At 39.4% G+C, this 24,366-nt stretch overlaps 2 protein-coding genes across 4 annotated transcripts; both read left to right on the top strand.

Moving 5' to 3' along the window:
• The first annotated feature begins 774 nt into the window (after positions 1 to 774).
• mfsd13a (major facilitator superfamily domain containing 13A) lies at positions 775 to 9,987 on the top strand. Of its 3 annotated transcripts, none has more exons than XM_058406043.1 (9): positions 775 to 932; positions 3,077 to 3,345; positions 3,463 to 3,542; positions 3,679 to 4,131; positions 4,878 to 4,998; positions 5,103 to 5,199; positions 5,462 to 5,633; positions 5,968 to 6,161; positions 8,538 to 9,986. In XM_058406043.1, the coding sequence occupies exons 2-9, from the start codon at positions 3,181 to 3,183 to the stop codon at positions 8,777 to 8,779; spliced, it is 1,524 nt and encodes a 507-aa protein (XP_058262026.1). In that variant the 5' UTR covers positions 775 to 932; positions 3,077 to 3,180; the 3' UTR covers positions 8,780 to 9,986. The 3 variants fall into 3 exon arrangements, with proteins under 3 accessions (XP_058262026.1, XP_058262027.1, XP_058262030.1); XM_058406044.1 differs by lacking the exon at positions 775 to 932 and adding an exon at positions 984 to 1,107 and having other exon boundaries at positions 8,538 to 9,987; XM_058406047.1 differs by lacking the exon at positions 775 to 932 and adding an exon at positions 2,754 to 2,995 and having other exon boundaries at positions 8,538 to 9,987.
• A 1,136-nt stretch (positions 9,988 to 11,123) lies between these two features.
• On the top strand, positions 11,124 to 23,524 carry trim8b (tripartite motif containing 8b). The gene is made up of 6 exons (XM_058406042.1): positions 11,124 to 13,232; positions 18,136 to 18,231; positions 18,438 to 18,671; positions 19,864 to 19,895; positions 19,988 to 20,103; positions 20,259 to 23,524. The coding sequence occupies exons 1-6, from the start codon at positions 12,660 to 12,662 to the stop codon at positions 20,900 to 20,902; spliced, it is 1,695 nt and encodes a 564-aa protein (XP_058262025.1). The 5' UTR covers positions 11,124 to 12,659; the 3' UTR covers positions 20,903 to 23,524.
• The last annotated feature ends 842 nt before the right edge of the window (positions 23,525 to 24,366 follow it).

The following is a 24,366-nucleotide window of genomic DNA, read 5'->3' as shown; positions in this document are numbered from 1 at the left end:
ATTACCTGAATGAGGAGTTTGCTCAAAAATCCTTTAATGATCAAAACATTTCCAGCCATGGTTTGATGTTTAAGCTAAAGTCATGTATTAACTTTTCAGGATAGATACACTATTCGTCTATTGGGCCTTTTAATGATAATTGTTATTCCTGTATAGCCTCTAACATGTAGACTCTGGCGCCACCAACAGGCCATACAGCATGATCACGACTACTGTAATATAAGATTTTGACTCATAAAACAGCTTAGATTATATACCTATATATAGTATAAACTACTCTGATATCTGTGATGTCCTGTATACGACCACATGCCTGAAAGTCATGCATTTATATTTTTATGTTCCTCTCATCTCTTAAAAAAAGTCCTGCTGTGACAGCAATTTCAGATCAGTGTTTACTGACCCTAGTCCAACTCCTAATGATCCATAGCACAACCCTAACTCTACATTCTAGCCCTAAGAAATCTTTTCTCTCAGTCCTAAACACAAGTAATTATTGCTTTAGGATAACTTCCCAACAAAAGTGTCAACTAATGCATAATCGTGTCTGTGTAGACTTCAGTATTTATGGATTTCTTGTAAAAAAAAAAAGAAAGAAAAAAAAGAAAAGAAAGAAAAAAGAAAAGCAATGAATGCAACATAAACTTTCATTAATATTATTTCCAGAGTAAACTTGATATTTGGTTTTAGATTTAGGTTGTTTTTTTTTATAGCTAAGAGTGTAGTGTAGATGATGAAAGAGAGTCCGGATGATTAGAAAGAGGAAGTGGACTAAAGATTAGGGAGAGGGTTTTAATACGTCACAAATTTCCTCTCACACATGGTAGATGCTTAAACTGAGTTTTTCCATGACTCTACACTGTAAGGTATAATAAGAAACGGGTTTTTTACGGCAGCTTTATTTGTACAGCTCTCGCAGTAACAAAGGCATGGTAGGTGTTTTATAATTATTGTAGGTATTTATAATTATAGACCTGGTAAAAGCTAGTAAGACATGGAAACTGTGTTTAGGTGCCAGCTGGGCAGCTTGTGAAAGAAACACGTCGGCTTGTGCAAAATGAAAGCGGAACAGGACGTGTACAGGGCAAGCCTACCGAGGTTATCGGGGTATTTTACCGAATTAACTAGCTACGACTAGTACCGAATATTTTTTTTGTAAATATTATTTTTAGATAGGCTTGTTGCTTGGGGAAAGTCAGAAATGACTAGCTAGTACTAGTTAGCGTGCTAACTCAACCTATTGGCGTCAGCCACAGCACTTCTTTACGCTCAAATAATCTTCTTCGGCAAAATAAATAAATAAATAAATCAATCAATCGATCAATAAATATAAAAGGTTTGCTTAATTGGAATCAGACGTTTCAATGCTGGGTGTTTATTTTTAGCTAGCATGTTGCGCTTGATTAGCAATGTTAACCGAGGCTGAATGTCTAGCTACAAGTTAACCCTAGGTAGTTAGTCTAATGTTAACCAGTGTTGGTTGTCTTTATCTTTGAGCTAACATGTTAACTAGTTTTTGAATAATTAAACCTGTTGCAATGATGAATAATTGTATATAATTCTGATGATGTGACTTGTGGAGAGAGGGTTAGCCAGGTCGCTGTGTATGTCACGTGAAGGCACACATCATGTTGGCTGACACTGAGTGTTCAAACCGAGAGGGAGTAAATCTGAGCTGTTTTCATTCACGTAAGACGTCGGTAATGGTGGCATGGTGCTTTATATTTGCTGTTCGTCAAAGGACACAGGTGTGGGAACCTGTTACCATATTACGTTACTGTCTGACTGTTGATCTCAGCTTGGATCAGATATGGGTTTGTACTACAGCAGTAATAGAGAAGCCACCTGTTCAAAGAGATGAGAGAGATATCGCTGTGCATGCAGTGACGAGAACCCAGTGGTTTTGCTTCACTGCTTAGATCAGATGGGACACACACCAGGAATAAAAGTTCACTAACATCTTCAAATACACTACATTGCCAAAGGTTTTGGGACACCCCTCCAAATTGTTGAATTCAGGGGTTGGGCTTGGTCCCTTAGTTCCAGTGAAAGGAACTCTTAATGCTTTATCATACCAAGACATTTTGGACAATTTCATGCTCCCAACTTTGTGGGAACAGTTTGAGGATGACCCCTTCCTGTTCCAAAATGACTGTGCACCAGTGCACAAAGCAATGTCCATAAAGACATGGATGAGTGAGTTTGGTGTGGAGGAAATTGATTGTCCTCAAGCCCTGATCTCAACCCGATAGAACACCTTTGGGATGAATTAGAGCAGAGACTGCTCATGCAACATCAGTGCCTGACCTCATAAATGCGCTTCTAGTGGGATGGTCAAAAATTCCCATAAACACTCTCCTAAACCCTGTGGAAAGCCTTCTCAGAATGAGTTGAAGCTGTTATAGCTGCAAAGGGCCGGCCAACTCCATATAACATTCGTGTACATGTAAAGGCAGATGTGGCTCGTAGTCTGTGCTCTAATTCATCCCAATGGTGTTCTACCGGGGGGTCAGGACTCTGTGCAGGCCAGTCAACCACACCAAACTCGCTCATCCATGTCTTTATGGACCTTGCATTGTGCACTGGTGTGCAGTCTTGTTGGAACAGGAAGGGGCCATCCCCAAACTTTTCCCACAAAGGTGGGAGCATGAAATTGTCCAAAATGTCTTGGTATACTGAAGCATTAAGAGTTTCTTTCACTGGAACTAAGGGGCCGAGCCCAACCCCTGAAAAACAACACCTGATTTTATTAATTGGTGTCCCAAAACTTTTGGCATTATATTGGTTACATTTGTTATCTTTGGACAGATTGGAACTAGTGAGTATGTCACATTATGACTTCTGAGACTGGCAATCTCAAGTCATGACAAAATAATTCATTTATGATATGAGATTTTTGTTGGCAATAGAAATATCAGGCTGGAAATCATACAAGGTAAACCCAGCTAAAAACTACAGGTTGCTGTTTATACAATATACCAATATATAATTTAAGGTGATTACAAAAGCTAACAAAGTTGCATTTAAAAGTGCCACATAACTAGGCTACAATACTGTACATTTGTTTTTTTGACAGGATTCCTGTCTAGGATGATGACCACATCCTGCTTGCCTTGTGGGTTGAGAGAAACTCTGCTGGTGGAGGAAAAGCAGAGGCAGAGCAGGAGAATGTAAAAAGAGATGGGAAAGAGGGTGTGGAAGTATTGCCTGGGTGTCTCCACAGCTGTGCTGTATGGCTCCCTGGCCCTTTTTGTTTCCATTCTCCATAATGTCTTCCTGCTTTATTATGTGGACACGTTTGTGTCAGTTTACAAGATAGACAAACTTTCCTTCTGGGTGGGAGAGGTGAGTTATAGTTTGTTCTGTTGCTCATGCAGCTGTATGCATAAAGTGTACCAAATCCCTCCTTTTATACATAGGTGAGTCATTTGGTCAATAAGTGTTTCTGGCTTGCTCACACAGACTGTGTTCCTGATATGGAACAGCCTGAACGACCCTCTGTTTGGCTGGTTAAGTGACCGCTCCTTTCTGAGCACCCCCCAGTAAGCACTAACTTCTTTCACTAAAAATTTGAAATGTTTAAAACAACAGTAGAAGAAATGTTATAACATTGACAGCCGTTTTGTTTTCTTATTAAATGCGAAATATTTATTTGTATGTCTTTGTTTGACAACTCAGGTCTGGATCTCAGATCTCTTCACCTGAGGTGGTGTTGAAACGTCTGCAGTCTCTCTCCAGGAATGGGCCACTTTTTGCTCTTTCCTTCCTGGCCTTCTGGGTGGCCTGGGCCCACCCTGGTCTGCAGTTTCTCATCTGCCTGTGCCTTTACGATGGTTTCCTCACACTGGTGGACCTCAACCACAACGCTCTGCTGGCTGACCTGGCCGTGTTTGCAGACGAGCGTACACGCCTGAACTTCCACAGCTCCCTGTTCAGCGCACTGGGCTCGCTCTCAGTCTTCCTGTCCTACTCCTTCTGGGACAAAGAGGACTTTATGTCATTCAGGATTTTTTGTGTAGCGCTGGCTGCCCTCTCAGTGCTGGGCTTTGCTGTGGTATCTCGAATTCTGCGCCATAGGTTCCAAAATGAGGTCCAATCACGCAAAAGTGGAGAAGAGGACTTGCTCAAAGAGTATGTTCACTTTTTTATATCTGCATTTTCTGCATTCATTTAGCAAATCTGATTAATAGGAAATGTATTCATGTTGTTAAGAGCCATGATTTTCAAAGTGGCATCCTTGAAGTGTAGTCAGGGGTCCATGATAATGTTTATTCTCTTACTTGTTGTATTTTTAAACCCCTGGTCTAGAGCAGTCATAAAAATGTCACTTTAATATCCACTTATTAAAACCGTATTTAGAAAAGTAGGAATATTCCAAGTAAATGCACTCCACATTTTATAGAATATGGATTTTCCCCAACCTGAGATACTTTGTGTTTCACTTATAAAGAATGTGAAAGCTGTGGAATACATCATATATAGAATTCTCCCTTTACAGATTTCTGAAGATTTTCCACCGTAACTGTTGGGTTTTACAGTTGTAATACTGAGGAAACTTATTGCACTGCTGTATTTCTGGTACTTTACTCAACTCTGTCATTGCTGTAGGTTTATAGCTTGCTCACGTGGTTTAATAATAGTGTGAGCTCTGTCTTCTTAAAATGTTAGCAACTTAGAAAAAAAAGGAAGAAAAAAGATGTAAAAACAGGACTTGGTCTGCCCTACAGCCAAGTATATGAAAAAGGCTTCTCAGATTGGAAATCTATCCCAGTCCCCTGTGAGCATTTCTTTGTGAGCACAAGAGATTGAAAATGCCTTTTCAATACACAACCAACCTCCATCTCTCATTTTTATAACTCTCATTCTGTTTCTCTCAGATTGTCTGTTGGCCAGGCTCCTCTTGCTCAGACTGAGAAGCCCATCACTCTTGGCGAGTATTTGAAGCAACTCTCCCGCCACAGGAATTTTATGTGGTTTGTTTCAATGAATCTGGTGCAGGTATATATTGTTTTTGGGCTCACGATTATTTGATCTTTGCCTATTCCTGATTACATATTTTAAAACTTGCAGACCTTGCCATATAGTGCTCTATTTATCCACAGGTATTTCACTGCCACTTCAATAGCAACTTCTTCCCTCTGTTTCTGGAGCACCTCTTATCAGACCGCATCTCAGCCTCCACTGGCTCCTTTCTGCTGGGTAAGAGCATGCAACCCTTGTGGAACATTATTCAAAAAGCCTAAATTAAAATACTATTCGTAAGAGCTTAGTACATGAATAGTATTTGCTGCATTACCCCGCTCATGGGTTGCTCATTGTGAAACTATGACCATTCTCTATGTTTAAGAATTCACATTGAAAGCTGTTGTTTGAGTTGACATGTCCATTACATTTCACAAGTATGCGTGACATAAACACTGTGCATTAGTCTGATGCATCTTTTTCTCTTCAAAATTCACAGGCATCTCTTACATAGCTCCCCACGTCAACAACCTTTACTTTCTGACATTAAGCCAAAAACTGGGTGTCTACCGGGTTGTCCGTGGCCTCTTTCTTGTGAAATTGGGCCTTAGTATAGCAATGCTGCTAGCAGGAGCAGACCAGGTCTACCTTCTTTGCTTATTTATTGCCAGGTAAGAGCTCAACTTCAGACTGAAATACACAAAAACATCTAGACAAAGCATTTGATTTTCACTTAATATGATCTTAAATGGCTTAAATATGCTTATTTTATAGCATAGGTATATTTTTATTTATTTGCTTGATTAATATTCTCTAATAACATAATCACGCTGAATATAATGCCATAATACTCAAACCATTTATCACTGTAAACACATTAGTACACACACACACACATCATATATAAATTATTATTTTTCTTGTTTAATCATATTGCTGAAAGCATGGTTGTACTTCCTACTGTACCTTACTAAATCGGATAAACTGTATGAATCATTCTTTCAGTAATCGAGTGTTTACTGAAGGGACCTGTAAGCTGTTGAATCTGGTAATCACAGACCTGGTTGACGAGGACTTTGTGTTGAACCGGCGACAGCAAGCAGCCTCTGCACTGCTGTTTGGTATGGTTGCTTTGGTAACAAAGCCCGGCCAGACCTTTGCTCCCCTTATTGGCACCTGGCTGCTGTGTGTGTATACAGGTATGTATAAATAAGTGTGTTCAATGGACAGATTTGATCTGAATAGTGAAAAAAGACTAACAGTCCTATCTACAGCTTACTTTGTGAGAATGGGCTGGAAAGAAATAACCTGTCCCTAAACAATGACACTTTCAGTTTGCTCTCTCTCAGAGATATATATATATTGCCAAAAGTATTCGCTCACCCATCCAAATAATCAGAATCAGGTGTTCCAATCACTTCCATGGCCACAGGTGTATAAAATCAAGCACCTAGGCATGCAGACTGTTTTTACAAACATTTGTGAAAGAATGGGTCGCTCTCAGGAGCTCAGTGAATTCCAGCGTGGAACTGTGATAGGATGCCTCCTGTGCAACAAATCCAGTCGTGAAATTTCCTCGCTCCTAAATATTCCACAGTCAACTGTCAGCTGTATTATAAGAACGTGGAAGTGTTTGGGAACGACAGCAACTCAGCCACGAAGTGGTAGGCCACATAAACTGACGGAGCGGGGTCAGCGGATGCTGAGGCGCATAGTGCGAAGAGGTCGCCAACTTTCTGCAGAGTCAATCGCTACAGACCTCCAAACTTCATGTGGCCTTCAGATTAGCTCAAGAACAGTGCGCAGAGAGCTTCATGGAATGGGTTTCCATGGCCGAGCAGCTGCATCCAAGCCATACATCACCAAGTGCAATGCAAAGCGTCGGATGCAGTGGTGTAAAGCACGCCGCCACTGGACTCTAGAGCAGTGGAGACGCATTCTCTGGAGTGACGAATCGCGCTTCTCCATCTGGCAATCTGATGGACGAGTCCGAGTTTGGCGGTTGCCAGGAGAACGGTACTTGTCTGACTGCATTGTGCCAAGTGTAAAGTTTGGTGGAGGGGGGATTATGGTGTGGGGTTGTTTTTCAGGAGCTGGGCTTGGCCCCTTAGTTCCAGTGAAAGGAACTCTGAATGCTTCAGCATACCAAGACATTTTGGACAATTCCATGCTCCCAACTTTGTGGGAACAGTTTGGAGCTGGCCCCTTCCTCTTCCAACATGACTGTGCACCAGTGCACAAAGCAAGGTCCATAAAGACATGGATGACAGAGTCTGGTGTGGATGAACTTGACTGGCCTGCACAGAGTCCTGACCTCAACCTGATAGAACACCTTTGGGATGAATTAGAGTGGAGACTGAGAGCCAGGCCTTCTCGTCCAACATCAGTGTGTGACCTCACAAATGCGCTTCTGCAAGAATGGTCAAAAATTCCCATAAACACACTCCTAAACCTTGTGGACAGCCTTCCCAGAAGAGTTGAAGCTGTTATAGCTGCAAAGGGTGGACCGACGTCATATTGCGAGTCAAGGCAGGTGAGCGAATACTTTTGGCAATATAGTGTGTGTATGTATATATATATATATATATATAGGTTATACATTGCATAGGTCTTTCCTAGCACAGCTTGAGTAAGGTCATGTCTGCCCTTCCTGAGGTGCCAAACATGGCATAGATCATCGAATATCAGCTGAGTGACCAACACGTATATGTCAGTTAGATGATCTAATTACCAAATCACTGGCCAAGGACCTCTGCTACCCAGCAGACTTATGAGCCACCTTATGCTCATGCACCTTAAGTAGCATAGTGGTGTCAGTAGGGTGGGTCCTGACTGGATTTACATATCCGAATCCAGATATTTCTGTCTGTTCCTCTTATTTCTCAAGTTCTGTCATATTGGGTGGAGACCACTGGTGAACAGAAAAAGTCTTGCTAAAGATATTTAATTGGATTGAGGTTTGGGCTTTGACAAGGCCATTCAGGCTCTTAGTTCTAAACCTCTCCAGTGTAGCTTTAGCAGTATGTTTAGAGTTATTGTATGATTGGAAGGTAAGTCTCCTTCCTCCTCCTTCCTCCACTCTCTTTCATACTGTGTCAGGTTTTCTTCTAAGATTGCTCTGGATTTGACTCTGTCAATCTTGCCTCAACTCTCACCTGTTTCCCAGTGTAAAAAACCTATTGAATTATAAACTTTTTTATTATTATCATTATTTAAATGATTTTGTGTACTATACCCCCCAACTATGATGTAATGCAACAAAATGTGCAAACATTTAAGAGGGAAAATGTATATACAAGTGTCTATATTTGGCTCATTTTCAGTACCTGTTAGGTATTTAGTATGTGGTACTTATGCTTGATTTGCCTCACAAATTATAATCCTATAATTTGATTTTTTTAGTACAATTTGCTAATCCTAAAGCAAGGAGAAAATCTTGTGTAGTAATAAGTGGCATGGATTTTTGAATCATTTCACTTTGGCCTCACACAAGTGCATTTATTATTTCTCCAGGTTAAAGGTTTTTAATTCACCAGTATGTTTAAAGTCGTATCTTTTTTCCATATGTTTTCTAGGTTATGACATCTTTGATAGGGGTCCTCTTAAAGATTCAGTGGCAGCTGTAGCTGTCTCAGGCACAGAGAGCTCTCTGCCACTGCGCCAGGGCTGCTTTTACCTGCTGGTGTTTGTGCCCATCACCTGTGCCCTGCTGCAGTTACTGGCTTGGTCCCGTTTCACTCTCCACGGTTGCAGATTACGAGGCATTAAAGCCAGGAGGCAGGGTGCTCAACACCTCATTGATGTGAAGGCCATCTAATACTGCCCACCCCATTCTTCACTGAGTCACACAGACTCAGGATGGAGGCTGGTATTGCTTATATAAGGACTGTCTGACAATGAAATCTTTGTGAAACTAGCCTTATTTTCTTATGGTGAGAAATCATCTGCATGTCTATATTTATAAACGAAATGACCTAGGGACCAAATAAGAAATCTTAAAACAATCATGTGGTGTGGGACCATATAGGGCATATAGGAAGGTAATATTTCTACCCATTTTGACTGCACAATAAAAGATCATAGTACTGGATTTAACATTGGTTTACCTACTAAGATTTAATCTTTTTTTCTGTATAAACATAGGCTGTTTACCTATTTGTTTTGCATTTTTATTGTGTCACATTTTTTGGGAGTACTCAATAGCAGTTCAGGTCCACTGGATATAAACTGCGTAAGTTTCTGTGGAGTTTTCATTGATTAAATTGCACCAGATTTTTGGCCACAGGAAATTTTAGTGGTACGCTATTTTATGTTTTATTCCCTCTCCCATATTTGTTGTCTACTTTCTTTTTAAATAATAATAAATATTTTTTACCAAGCATTTTACAATAATTATCCCTGAGATACCAGTTATACAACTAAATGACATTTCTAAAGATGAGAGTACTTTTGTATATTTTTTATTTTTAAAACTGCCATTTTTAAATGTGTTTCATTTTAGGACATTGATTTATACAAATCATGTACTAGCTTTACAAAAAAGGAAAAAAGACACTTTACAGAGCTGTCCTTGTCAGTATTTCTGAGTGAGTGATATTTACCTATTTGATGTTTTCATTGCTTGTTTTGTGTTGAAGGAGATGGATTATAACTCAGGAAATTTGACATTACTGATGTTTTACTGATGATTAATGTTTCTGTTGTTCTTAGTAATGGTTCATACATTCATATCAATGCTCTGCAGAAAATAAACATACTTGGGTTGCTTCAATTATTAATTCTTGATCTGCCAATTTTTGTTATTGATATCAGAGGACACAATTATTATTTAATATTCTTAATTTTAAAATGAAATGGCTTGTAATTAATTCTGTAAGCATATTCATTTTTGGGAAGTTGAGCAATATCAGTAACTGCATAACATGGATTTTTATTCTTTTTAACACTTCTTGACATTAGGTAATAATAAATAATTTGCCCCCCCCCTTCTTAATTGCTCATATGTTGTCCAATTAAATGTTTACCTCATGAACTACACAGTTGTTGTTTTTTAGTGTTATCAGGTGGGATGAAATGATTTCATTGTCTTAAATTGTCAGTGCTTTTTGTATATAAAAAACATACACTCATATTTAATGAATAATTTCCTTTCAGGTTATAATTTAAATGATGTGCTTTCAGTCCAACATCCACTAGGATACGCTCACAGGAAAATAAGATCCTCTAGTACCCTAAAACAGTGGGGTTCATGATTTTTATTTATATATTCATTCATTTATTTGATATTTATAATGGCAGAAATTCCATATGCCTTTATTAGAGTTATTAGCCTGTTTGTTTTGTTTCAGTTGAACTTCAATAATAATTAAAAAAACAAAAACAAAACAATAGTAACTTAAAAAATAGTGTCAATTCTTGACATTTACATTACTGTTTTCTTTTAATGGAAATTTAAAGAATAAAAAGCTCAGCGGCTCCAGTGTATAAAAATTACTGTAAACATTTAATTGGTGAGCCTAATATTTGAGTAGCTGAATTATTTCTGGAGGGGGTCCATTGAAGTTCACAGTTAAAGGGGTCCTGTATGTGCTCTGCAAAGAGGAAGAACCCTCAATTCTTTGTGTGTAGCCTACCATGAATAGGGGCTGAAAAACTGATGATCTCTATTTAAATGTCCCAAAACTTTGTAAAATGTCTACACTAAATTTTCAACTAATTTCACTCCTTCTTCTTGTCACCAACTGCGTATTGCAAAATGCTGAACCCCTTTCTTTTCTGAAGAAGTTAAATAAATAAGAAGTGACACAGTTTCACATGTGTGTCTGGGTAAATGGTGATAGGGTGGTAGGGAGACAGTATTGGAGGCATTGTTGGGTATAAATGAGATTCTCTTTGATGCCCAGCTGATCAACACTGAAGCAGAGAGAGAGATGGTATTCTTATTCAAAATGCAGGTTGCATTAGCATGAACAATCTCGGATTTGGTCTTTTTTTTTTATCATTATTTGTTACCGTGCGTCGAGCTTTCTTTCTTAATCACGGCTTTCCAAGTGACCACTGCTTGCTTTTCTGTTTGGCCCTTTAAAAAAATCTTCTTCCTGTTTAAGCCCCGCCTGTTTATGTATGCGCGAGGTGACAGATCACGTGACCGTCGGAGCGCTGGGAGGAGGGAACAGAGAGTGTGTGTGTGTGTGCGCGCTCTGAGAGAGAGAGAGAGAGAGAGAGAGAGAGAGAGATGTGTTGAAACTCAATTCTGTTCCTGCATTCCTTCCCTCATCAAAGGCCGTCTAAAAAGATAGGGGGGAAATCATAAATTATAACATGGTGAGATAGGAGCGCTTCGAAGAGTGATCCACGGAGGGACAATCTCAGGAATTTACAGCGAGGACAGATTGGAGGAAATGTGCAGTGTTACATTACCCGTTTGACGCCTTGTGGACAGTAAAGGCGAGAAGCTGCTTTTAGCCAGGGACGTTTTCTTTTTTCATTTTTAAAGAGGAACGCAAGATGGCAGATGACAGGAGTGAATAACGAGGACAGCACGGCGCCGTTCCCTTTAAAATGTAAAGGATCGCCCTGAAGATTTCGGATGTATTTCGGAACTGGACACATTGTGCTTATTCGCTTCGACCGGATACAAATAAAAGGAAACACGGTTTTGTCTCCTAGCACTGAGGATCTGATATCGAAGTAGGTTCATGTTGTAGCTGTTGAGACCACACGCTAGCTGGATATGGCAGATCTTTCCATTTAGTCTACCTACAACAGATTGGTTGGTAAGCCTTTAAACCTTTTTGTGGTCCGTTTTTGGCAAGAAAAGCGAAGCGACCGGTCGTTCCTGTTTTTTTCTTAGACCCCCAGACCAGTAGTGTGCTCTTAGTTAGTTTTCAGAAGCTAACGCTAAAATATTGTTTCTAGAACATTTTGACTAAAATGAAAGTAACCCAGGCCATCGATTTTTAATGGTGAAACTAGATTGCACAAGCATGACGCACTGTAGCTTTAACGTGAAGGACAGTAGCACTGCCCGGTGTTAATATATATATGTATATTACGGAGATCTTATTTTGATACCTTGTCATGATCCTGTCCGGGCTTGCTTTTTAATAAAACCAATCCTAGTTGATGTTAGGGTTATTAAAAATCGTTTCCATTAACAAATTCAAAAGTCTTAACGCTGCGCTGAAAAGAGGCCCATAAACGTACCTTCACCTACTATGGGAGGAACTGCCAAGGCATATCATTCAGATGTGTCAGCAGATTAGTCTGTTCATTATCGTCACACATGATTCAAGAGTCACTGTTACCAAAAAAAGACTGATCATACATTGGTAAATGGAAGCACAATGTAGATAAGTGCGCTTGACCATAAGAAACATCCTTGACGCCTTTAACATGCACGGATTAGTAGATTAGTAAGACTTGGATGATATAATGTGGCATCAAGTCTACTCATTGATCTCAAGCAGTGCTGCTGTTCGCTATTTCTTTTACAGAAACATGAATGCCTGTGAAAGTAGGCCTTAAGACACACTGGTTGTACACAATGGTTATCATCCAGTAGATGAAGCAGGAGCAGGTTTTGTCTGTATGGGTTTATAGTAGTCGTGGTCTCACGTCTGTGCATCTTCAGAAAGTTCTCAGCCTGCACCTTTCACGCGTCACTAACTTGAATCTTTAGACGAGCTCGACCCGAAATGGCCGAAACCTGGAAGAATTGTCTGGAAGAAGAGCTCATATGCCCGATCTGTCTGCATGTGTTTTCGGAGCCGGTTCAGCTGCCATGCAAGCACAACTTTTGCCGCGTTTGTATCAACGAAGCCTGGGCCAAGGAAGCGGCCATGGTCCGATGTCCGGAATGCAACAACGCCTACAGCCAGAAACCAGCTCTGGAGAAAAACCACAAGCTGTCGAACATCGTGGAAAAGTTCAATGCACTGAACATAGAGAAAGCTCCAACTGTGCTGCACTGCATCCTGTGTCGCCGCGGGCCACCAATGCCTGCTCAGAAAGTGTGTCTGAGATGCAAGGCGCCATGCTGCCAGTCCCACGTACAGACGCACCTGCAGCAGCCCTCGTCCAACGCGGGACACCTGCTAGTGGAAGCAGCCGAGGCTCGGGCATGGAGCTGCCCGCTGCACCACGAGTACCGACTGTACCACTGCGAGGCCGAGCACGCTGCCGTGTGCCACTACTGCTGCGTGGCCAGATGCGCGCCACATCACGGACACGCCGTCTGCGATGTAGAGCTGCGACGCAATGACATCCGGGTAAGATCGCAGACACCCAACAAACAGTGACGAGCTAAAACCTTAGTTGTCAGTTCTTGTTTTGTGACGTTTATACCTGGGATTAACATATGTATGCCTTCATGTGTGAACAGCCGAGTGGAAAGGCAAGATATTTACGATAGGTGTAACCCAATGTCTTTATCTTGTTCTTTATCTATTCGGTGACCCCAAAAAGTGCTCTGTATCTGAATTAGGATTTAAACCCAAAATGGGCGTGGCCTAAACAAACCCTACCTCTAAAACACTGGGCGGGGGGGGGGGGGGGTGACTTATCCCAGGGGCAAAATGTCAGCATCATTAACATCTTCTGACTTTGTTTATATTATCTAAAGGGTTCAGTTTCCAAAAATATTAACAAACCGACAATCTAATATAATCACTACAACCCTCATCAGACATTTACACATCCATATCTGTATTTGTTTCTGTTTAGAGCACATTAACTTATCAGTCTGAATAGTTAATATCCCTAACATTTATCAGATGGTGGCCACGTCGACTTGAAATTAGGACATCAGTTGTAGACTATATATGAACAGATGGCCTGAGATAGATGTTAAAAGGTGTGAAACAAAAATATGAGTCTGTTAATACTGCATTCAGTTGGTTACTTGGTTACTACTTGAATTAGCATTAAAAGTAGCAGTTTATTATGTAGCCTAGTCCTAAAACAGGAGTACAGAACTCAAGATCAAGAGGATCTTTCTGATTTGATTGTTTTTAAGGTTGTTAAACAAGGCAACAGTATTATCAAATGTACCTACCAGCTGCCCTACCTGTCTGTTGTTGTTGTTGTTGTTTTTGTTTGTGTTTTGTGTGTATAAAAAAAACAATCATCAAGTTTTATTTGGTCATTTCAGAGGTTTTCGCCTTAACCCATCCATCTGAGTAGAGTTTTATCAATGTTCCAGGCCAGGCTCTCCATTCCTTCGCTCCCTTTTTGGTTCCATATGAGTGATTTCCAGTTGGGCTGAACTGTGAAACACTCCCAGAGTTCTCCTCTGGCCTTATCTCTCTGGACCAGGTGCATCCTCGCTTGGCATTTAGGGCAGGGAGGGGGGTGGTGGGTTGCCACTGAAGGATTAAATGAGGAGCCTTATTTTTAGTGGCACAGATGAAGGGGGAAAAAACCTCATTTGAATCTTGTTTACTTCTAACAGTTCTTGCTTCTCTATAGGTGTTAGAAAATAATTGTCAGGCTTTTTGTGTTTATATAATTAGCTAGGATTTATTAGTGCAAAGTCTGTTGCTTTCTGTTATTTGTGTATATGGTGGGTTGGCCATCTGATGAATAGGCCTGTGTGAATGAGCCTAGTGGACATTTTCTATTTAAGAATCCTGCTTTTGCTAGAGCCATTTTATATGCATTATGAATGTTCTGTGGGGCATCGTTAAATGATAGGATTAGTAATCTCTTTATCTAAATCTAAATCTAAACTGTGATTTTAATCAGTCACATGTGAATATCCTCATTTTCATTCTGGTACAGTCAGGCTGTGAGCTTTGATGGACAATACTAATCATTCTACTTGGGCCGAAAGGCAGAGAGACCAGCTGTACCTGAAGGTATGGATGAGACTGCTCTGTTCACCCTGACCTTGATGTTGTCCTCAGACAACAGTGATTCTGAATGCCCTACCCCCACTCCCCCTAGAGAAAGCGATGGCAATACCACCATGCAATATTAGGTTCCCCCTATAGGCTTCTGCCAGCAGCCTGAACTCATCAGTCACTACAATTAGGTCATAGATTTGACTCCTTCTTACATTATTGTTTGGTGAACACGAATGAATTGTTTTGTAGATAACTAGAATTCTGACTGCCTTGCTGTGGATGGAATCATTAATATTTGTTTAGTTTTTAATTTATTGTAGTCTTTGCATCGTTTTATGTTGTAAAATCCCTTATTGGTCCCCAGTCTATTTGGCATCTGGCATCATGAAGGTTGCTTTATTTGGTTTCATATAAAAACAGAGCATGTTAACATAAACTGTCATCAACCCAATCGAAAACCGTTAAAATTGAGCTTTTACAGGGCTTTTATAAAGGGGATTCTGTAGTAGCCCTAGCTTACACTTTTACCTTTTGAATTAAAATAATAATAAAACTAAAAAAGCTGTCAGAAATAAATGACATCACTGCGCATTTAGACAGTATATTAATAAACTATAGCACTAGTGGTAAGACTTCATAAACTGGTTGCATTATACACGAGTTGAGTTACGTCCGCATAGTGAGGAGTTCATTTCAAAATTCAGCATGTTGGTATTTAGAACACAGATATACCAGACTCACATGCTACTTGGAAAGTTGCATGGGATTTGTGTGTGCAGGGTGGAGTTGCTGAAACAGAGGCGTGTCTCATTTATGCACAAATCTAACTTTGGACATAAATCCATTTTTCTTGTGTGATATAAGCTTAAATTAGGACTCTAACACAGTTATTCCACAATTTGTCACCCAGAAAATCTTGTTTTGGGTAAAATATATGGTATTCTATTTAAGGGTATACATAAATATGACAAATAGTTAAGTGTATTATCCCTGTAAAGGCCACTGAAAGGTTTTTCCTGCATAGAGGAGAATGGAGGAGATAGCTACTTATTTAGAGCCACTTTTAGAAATTAACTACATGAACTACACATACCTGGTCAGCTTATCGGTTAAACTCTAGCCATGTTTTCTTTAGAGGTGAGCACATCAAATTAAATAAAATTGACAAGATTTTATTGATCAACAAATTAACATGGCAAATTAAAGGCAAGGTTTCATCCTTCTCACACTTCATGACTTGAAATTAGTATACTGTTATCAGATTAAATTGTGCACACAATTAATTGTCATATATATATATATGCTATAAATAGTTATATATAGTCTCTAGTCTCTGATTAGATGTTTATATAAATTAGTATTACTTTTTTATTTTTAAAAAATTGTCTCATGCTTTTATATCATACTTCAGTTGAGAACAAAGGAAATCAGTGTCTTCTTATTTCCACATTTTAACCCTCAATATTTTTTTGGACTTGAAGGCAAGTTCTTACTGTTAAAAGCAGCGAGCTAAACATTATTGAAACCCCAGCTCAGACTTCTCTACTCGAGAAAGTTTTGGCACTCTGAGACACGGGTATCTGAATGGGCCACCCTGAAAATCAGTTTAAGCACCCACATTAGCAAACTCTGAATACAGAAAAATTTCCTTGCCTAAATATTTACCTAACATTTGAACTGAAATCCAGCCTGACATTAAATACAGCCCTAATCTGCAGAGTATGGTGTTATTATGGAGTGATTGACAATGACGGATCTGGTTCATTGTGTACCGAGGCACTAGTTATCAGTATTGGTCACATTGAATATTTGATCTCTATCACTCCAGAACCCATCACTCTGTGCTGACAGTGTTTACCCTTGTAAGGTCTGCTCTTTTACTGATGCTCATAATTTTCTCAGTTTTTGGAAGTTTAAATTCAAACAAATCAATTATTTGTTTTCTAAAGAGCAGGCTCTCAACTGATAATATGAATCTAATGATTAATGCGTTGCAATCTTTCATCCTAACTGTACGTTCTTACTTTAAGAAGGTTGAGAAAGAGAGTCTTGTATGATTTATTGGCTGCTGAGATGGTTATGGGCATTCAATTACCCCTACTGTTTGTCTTATTTAGTTTGTGGCTGGATACACCCATATCCAATATCATTAAAATTTGACAAGATGCAGAGATCATGTCTGGAACACGATGTGGCCCGTTTCTGGGATTCAAAATCCATGCATATCGTTGTTAGGTCAGTGAGTGCATCTGGCTGTGTCTGAGTGTCTGCACAGTTGCAAGGCAGAGTTGAACGATTACTTATGTGTGTATGTGTGGAGGCACTGCTTTGGGAATTTGCTACAGCAAAATCAGGGTTTAGAAATCAGAAAAATGTTTAGGGTTTTTAAAGAAAAGCTTCATGGTGTCACGTGAACTAGACACTGGCCTGATTCAGGAGCTTTAAAGCATCAACTGCGTGGTGTGGTTTAGGTTTGTACTGGATGCAAGCATTTTTATCTGCCAGCCAGCTTGCATTCATTACAGAGCTTTGCTCCAGTATGCACACAGCGAGGGTCACAGCTATTTGTCTCTGACATGCAGGCCGACAAAGACAAAATGGGGGATGATAGTGTGAAATAAATGTGTTTCTTCTATTTCTTCCCTGTCCTCTTTGCTTTCTATAGTTCTCTTCCCCCTGCCTGATATTCACCTGCTGAATACACAGAAAAAACAAAGCAGCTATAGTAAAAAAAACCCCAAAAAAAACAAAAAAAATCCTCAGCTTTGTTACCATGACAGCACCTCCACCTCCTCTTTTGGGGCTCTCTTGCATTGAGCATTTAATTTAGACTCATTTAATGTTTTACTGTTGTTTCCACTGACATTTGCTCAAGTGTTAAAGGCCTATTGGTTATTGTGTTCCTGATTTTGGATAGGATTGAATATTAACAGGAAAATAATTAAGATTCCTCTTCTATCATGTGCTGATGGGGATTGAACTGCATGCACACTGGCTCTCTTTCGCATGACTTATCATTGACTCTTAGCAAAAAAAAAACAAAAAAAAAAACTAGACATTAAAAATGTATTGTATGGTTCAGATGATCTTGTTTCATAACATGTTTTTAAAAACATGGTAATTTCATTCCTGTTATAGATAAACATTGTTCTCACCATGGAAACACAATGTCTTAACTAAGCGACATAGCATTGTCTGGTTCATACACAAGAAGTGTCCACCTTTTCTGTATGTTCTTGCAGTTGGGGTCTCATAGGATATTTTAGGAGCAGGTAGATTTATTTTAAGCTGGTTTATTTTAATGTTATGACTCATTCTGCTTCTACAGCAAACGATGATGAAGCAGCAGGACCGGATTGAAGACAGAGTTCAAGACATAGAAGAGCAGCTCTACAAACTAGAGTCAGACAAGTGTCTTGTAGAGGTGGGTTTCTATTTTAAAATCCCTGCACAACTGTAGAACTTTACAATATATGCTCTATACCTGTTTTCTCTGATAAACCTTGTGTATAATCCATGTGCATTTGATAGATAATCCAGTTTACCTTAAATCATATTCTAATGAACACTGCCATGTAAGCCAGCAGCCAGTTATTCTGTTTATTTCTGATATTTGACTAAATATTACAGGAGAAGGTGCAGCATCTGAAAGAGGAGGTACAGCTACAGTATCAGAAGATGCAACAGCTGCTAGAGGAGGACTTGGGGAAGACATTGGAGGTACTCGATCAGGCTCATACCAAATTCTGTCAGGAGAACTCCACCCAGGTCCTGCAGCTCAACCAGAAACGCCAAGAGGCTAAGAAACTCCTCAGCTCTATTCAGATGGTCTCCGATAAGGCAGAGGACATCAAATTTATGAGGGTGACAACATTTATTCTTGGTTACCTGTGTTTAATATGGGTCAATGTATGGTCAACATTAAACAGACTGCAGTCAGAAGTGCATACAATAATCAGTGAATATCTATTCTCTCTCAAGAAATGTTACCTTGTTATTAAAGTGTATGTTTCATATAGGCTGAGAAACCACTTCAGGAAATGAATTGTTCACTTTATATGACTGTTGGTAAAGGGGAAAAAAGATTCCACAGTGAAACTGAAGAGGGTGGAACCTGATTCATTCTGATCATCAGCTTTAACAGTTTTGTTTGAAAGCTCAGAAAAATAGGGCTCAGACTTACAGTCCATAATGCAAAGTTTTTATTAAAATCCTATATATATTTAATGTTTTATGCCTAAACAATATTTTCATATATGGATATAGAATGTTTTTGCAAGAAACAGCGGGAAAATATTACCATGTCAGGATGTTCCATGCCGATAGACTCTCACCTAAAAAGACTGAATAATATATGAATAATATAATAAATTCAAAAGGTGCTTCACAAAGCATGACTTTTAGAGGCGTGCACACTTATGCAACCAGATCAACAAATAATAAACAATAATAAGCAGTTTATTTTATTATTAGATTGTTATTATCAGACTATTAACCTTTTTTTATTTTTCATATTCTTCCCTAAAATCTTTCTGATTGTTTTTCACTAAATGTTTATATGTAGTAATTTCACATTAAGCCTATAAATGGTTCTGACACTGTGTATCTTAATATTTTTTCACAACATAAAACCTGCCATTTTAACATGGCTGCATAGACCTTTTATATCCGTTGTGTATGTGCTGCCATTTTGAATTTGAAAAGGTTTGCAATAGTTGTGCAAACATTCTACAAACCCTCAAATAGGATGTCTACCATCTTATTGTTTCTGAGCTACAACACCTCATGGGTGGTTATGGTCAACTAATGGATAACACACTTCCTCCAGAAATGTCACAGAACTGTGTGACTTTTATACAGTGTCACAGTGATGTCACTTGACTTTATGGCACCTCACCACAGTTCCTCATTACCATAACTAACCTCAAAAGTCATGTTCAATTCCTGTTTCCCCCAAACATTTTTTAAATTTTTTTGTGCATTTCTGTAAGTCTCAGTTTGTCCAAGCACTGCCGTGTAAGCACTAACATGTTGTGCTGTCCTTTTTTCCCTTTAGAATACAAAATCTGTAAAAATCTTAATGGACAGGTAAGTCTACTTTTCTTGTCATATCAAATCAGTGTCACGCAGTCATCCCAGTGTGTATACATGTGAGTCTGACGCACTCTGTTTTCCTGCAGGTCTCAGTCATATATTGGCAATACCTTACCCTCTTACAAAGTGGGCAGCCTCAATTCTAAGCTGTTTCTCTCGGAAATCTCAAAGAGAGAGAAAAACCTGTGCAAAATGCTTGAAGGTACTTATGAAATAATAATCACTGCATTTGTCTTTTGCATGGTTTAAATTTTCATCAGGTGCTTTTAATACCTATTAAAAGAAAGTTTCTCTTCAGATTTTGAGTAGATGTGTTCTCTGTTAATACCACTTCCATTTTCTCTTCTTTTGTCTTAGCTCCTTTTAGCGCTCCTGCAAACTTCTTCCAGACTATTCCAGCCTATCTGTGTGCAGAGAAGCGCAGGCACTCAGTGGCTTTCTCTGATGCTGGGGGCAGCAGTAAAGCTGGCTCTAGTTTTATGGAGTCTTCCTCTTCTTCCACTGGTCCTGCTACTAAACAGCCATGCTTGAGTCTGACTCCAGCTCCAGGTTCCTCCACCAGTGAGGGCCAGTCCTCCCAGCATGCTCTGGGGCCTTGCAACTCTGTGGGAAATAGTAGTGCGGCGACCAGTTCTCAGTCCATGCACCACTCTGGTTCTGTTTTCCCTCACTCTCATTATCCAAACAGCAGCACCTCACAGCTGGCTCAATATGGAGGACGCAAGATTCTAATGTGTACAGTGGATAACTGCTACTGCTCGGGTGTGCCCTCAGTGTCCAACCCTAGGGGGCATCCACCATACCCTCGATCCAGCTCCTTCCCCTGGCCAGTGAGCTCACAGGAGTACTCCCATCAGCCCCTCCCCACCACACCTACAATGTCTCAGTCTCTCCAGAGTCTGTCCATGCGGGACTGGATAGATGCCTCGCAGCCACACAGGCATCCTGACTTCTACGGCCTCTACAGCCAGTCTTCCAGCAAGCATTACGTCACCAGTTAACCCCAGCTCCAGTGACTGCTGTCAGTCACATGATCGGCTAGGTTTTTAAGCTGTGGGAACGTGAACGAGTGGGATTTTTTTTTTTGTACATAAGTTGGATCAGTCATTTAATGTTCTTTAGGTCCAATGTCTCTTAAAACAGTAAATGTTACAAAGTGAAGCATAACTTTGCACGTAGGAACTAATGATGTTCCCTTAACTTGCATTGCTACTTACTACAACAGAATAATACTAACCATTTTCCAAAAATGGACAAAGAACAGTATGGTAATTGGTTAATCATCAGTAATGCTGCAATTTTGTGTGAGCTCCTAATCATTTAAACGATGGTTTACTGTATTCAATTCAACAGTCAGCTCTTATTGAAATACACAGTTAGCAACAAAAGGTCATTCTCACCATTCACAATGTTATAACCCACTATATTTTATTTGCCTACTTATTTCACATAAGTAGTCTTTTTAATCAGTGAGACAATTCTTGTATGAGCAAAATATTTTGAAATTTTTACAATCTTCTATGTTTGTTATCATTTAGCAGAAGATGGACTGTCTTCAGTGTTTTGTTTTGTTTTTTTTCATAAGAGAAAGGTATACTTATTTGTATAAGTTTGGGTTACTTGTATATGTAACAGGTAATTTTGTATTTTTTAGAGGGAAAAAGAAAGGAAATTTTAATGATGCAATATTATTTTCATGGTTATGTTTCTCGATTTGTGCGTACTTCCCTAGTGAGAGTCTCTCGATGGAAATGCCCTGCTTGCCGTGTGATTTCTTGGTACAGCTGTGACTAAATGTCCAGGCTTTGAGCAGCTGCCCAACATGGATCCACCACACAGACAGTGCTGCCAAACAAAAAGAAAATACCTTTTAAACTTTGTGAAACCCAGGATGAATTTTGGTTTCACATTCTATTACTCCTGTTTACCTTATGCATTCATCCAGAGTTATTTGGACCTGATTTTCCAAAAAAAAAAAAAAAAAAAATCTGAAGGAACTTTGGAAGTACATTCCTCTCCATTTATTAGTAATGCAGTTCTTCTTTCTCCTGAGTCATGTCATTACTGGCACCAATCAAAGATTATCTGGCTTCCTGTTTGTTATTGATTGCATGTGGGAACAAGTTTCTGAGCACTTGTAGTAAATTAATAAAACTGCAAGAAATATAAAATGACTTTTGAAACAGGGAAGGTTCTTTTTTTTTAAATAAATAATATTCTGTAATGACAAGCACTGACCAATGAATCTCTAGAAATGAAAGCAAGAATCTGGCTAAAAAAATGTTTTTTCTTTGTAAATATTTTGTCAACTAAAGCAGAAGACTTGTAACTGGGAAATAACTGTTCTTTTTTTTTTCCAAATAAATAGTAATTTCAATAATGTCTTCAAATGGTTTAAAAACTCACCTTTATTTACTTTACAGCTTTGTTTTTCAGTGACTGGGAGACATTGGTGCAACTTATTCAGTGCATTATTGAGTTTGACATAGTTGTGTTGTGACTTAATGGGTACATGAGGATGTGTGTCACAGTTCAGCATTTTTAAAAATGGCGTACAAGATGGGAAGGAGGACAAGTATGTGGATGATAAGACAAACGACCGTCGCTGTAGTTCGTCAGTTGAGAACGAAGAATGTTCTATAAATGTTGGTTTTGACCTCCTCACTCTCTGTGAAATATTCCCTCAAGATATAACTAAGAGCAGGCCTGCTGTGCATAATGCCTAGGCCTGAGAGGAAAACTACATTTCTGACCAACATTTAAATGAAAGGCATTAATTTTTTGAGTGTCAACAGGCTGGGTTCAGGACAACTGTTCAGTTGTCCCCATGAGAGATTGAAAGTGCGACTTGTGTTGAAATTGAAATACATTTTTAGAATTCGAAGCAGATAGCCAGTCTTACATTTCTATTAAAATACATTGACTTACTTATTGTTGCTCTATCCGAAGTTGTTGCCGCAATATTTAATCAGAGATACAGTGTGGTACTGTAGTTAAGCCAGGATTATTGTTTGTGCCACATGAAAGACTAAAAGCAAACAGCTAAAAAGTGGGCCAGTGACTTTAGTGGCTACGGATTCTAAGTGTCTGTCTCTCACATGTAGCTGCATGTGTAATTAGGCTGTTAAGAAATGTGTTTTGCTTTGAATGGCTTCTGAGTTGGTTTCTTCCCGTTACATCTAGGCTTCTCTTTTTAGGGAAAACCAAAACCAAAAAGCAGCTATAACATTTTGGGAACATCACAAGGCAAAGAATTTACTGTAATTTACAGGAGTAAAGGGAAGAGCAGACCAGAGTAGAAATATCCACCTCCTCAGAAGGGCATTATCCACTGCTAATCTTAGTAAAATTATATTGGTCCAGTGGGTGGATGGAGAAATCGTGTAAGAGCTCTTTGTATCTGTAACGACAGATACTGCTTCAGTCAGGTGCTGACAACTTTTGGTAATTCTCATTATTGTATGTAACAAGAAGCTTTTTGTCATCAGTAATGTCTGTAGCTCAAAACTTGTAATTAAGTGCCAATTTATCTATGGGCTAAATTGAATGTTTTCCCTACTCTGGTACTAATCATTTTTCTTAGTGTTTTTTATTAAGTGAAAATAAATCAAATAGATTGCCCACTGCCTGGCTGATTTAGACATAGTCTTTGTATGTGTTGGCAGTTCATATGCTTTTTTTTAATGCTTTTAGTTGTACTTATGAGAAGGAAGCAGCCCATAGAGACTTTTAAAGATCCCCTTAATGGCTTGGAATGTCTCCCACATGGCTCAAAATGTATTCGCTTATTGATCTATTTTGACAGCAGTGAGTACAGGGCTGTATGCTCTTTTCACAATGTATAGCTGGCTACTTGAGACCCTGGCCTCCACTGTGCTGCTGTTCAGTGAAACTCCCCACTGCTCTGCCTGTGTGCAGCCCTTTCCTAGTTCCCAAAAATGTGGGGGAGGGAGCTTGTGTGTGTGTGCGTGTGTGTGTGTGTGTGCATGTGTGTGCGTGTGTGTGTGCCTGCCTGCCTATTTGAAATTGCTTTGGTTATGTTTCAGAAGATACTGTCTCTGGTGCCACTAAATTTATCTCAACTCTATATGCTGATGTGTATGCTTGTGTGTGAAGGAGAAGAAGCCACAGATATCTTATGGCCTGCTTGCTTTTTCCTTCATTTGAATGAATTTGTGGAGGTGTCAGTGAGGTTATTTTCAACTCTGGGGGGAAAGAAAACCATTAGAAACTGGCCTCTAAATAATCAGCCTCGTCATGCCACAGTGCCGGCCCCCACACGCCGGCTCAGTCATCACTGTGAGACAGACCGAAAAACAGCCGCTCTTTTTTCTCAGATAGAAGAGTAAACCTTTAGTCATACTTAATGATTTTCAAGGAGAGAAGCCTAAACAAGTGATTACTACAGTACATCTGTTTCACACATCCCAGCGAGCAAATTTCCTTTGGCTTAGTCGGCCTAGTT

Source organism: Hemibagrus wyckioides, linkage group LG13 (assembly GCF_019097595.1).
Source record: "Hemibagrus wyckioides isolate EC202008001 linkage group LG13, SWU_Hwy_1.0, whole genome shotgun sequence".
Taxonomy (NCBI): Eukaryota; Metazoa; Chordata; class Actinopteri; order Siluriformes; family Bagridae; genus Hemibagrus; species Hemibagrus wyckioides.
The sequence above is the reverse complement of the archived record's forward strand: the minus strand, read 5'-3'. Positions and strand labels throughout refer to the sequence as shown.

Coding starts and splice junctions, on each gene's coding strand:
- trim8b (XM_058406042.1), top strand. CDS start 12,660: ATGGCCGAAACCTGGAAGAATTGTCTGGAAGAAGAGCTCATATGCCCG. Junction 13,233..18,135: donor TGCGACGCAATGACATCCGG/GTAAGATCGCAG, acceptor CTGCTTCTACAG/CAAACGATGATGAAGCAGCA. Junction 18,672..19,863: donor AGGACATCAAATTTATGAGG/GTGACAACATTT, acceptor TTTTCCCTTTAG/AATACAAAATCTGTAAAAAT.
- mfsd13a (XM_058406044.1), top strand. CDS start 3,181: ATGGGAAAGAGGGTGTGGAAGTATTGCCTGGGTGTCTCCACAGCTGTG. Junction 3,543..3,678: donor TCCTTTCTGAGCACCCCCCA/GTAAGCACTAAC, acceptor TTGACAACTCAG/GTCTGGATCTCAGATCTCTT. Junction 4,999..5,102: donor TTTCAATGAATCTGGTGCAG/GTATATATTGTT, acceptor ATTTATCCACAG/GTATTTCACTGCCACTTCAA.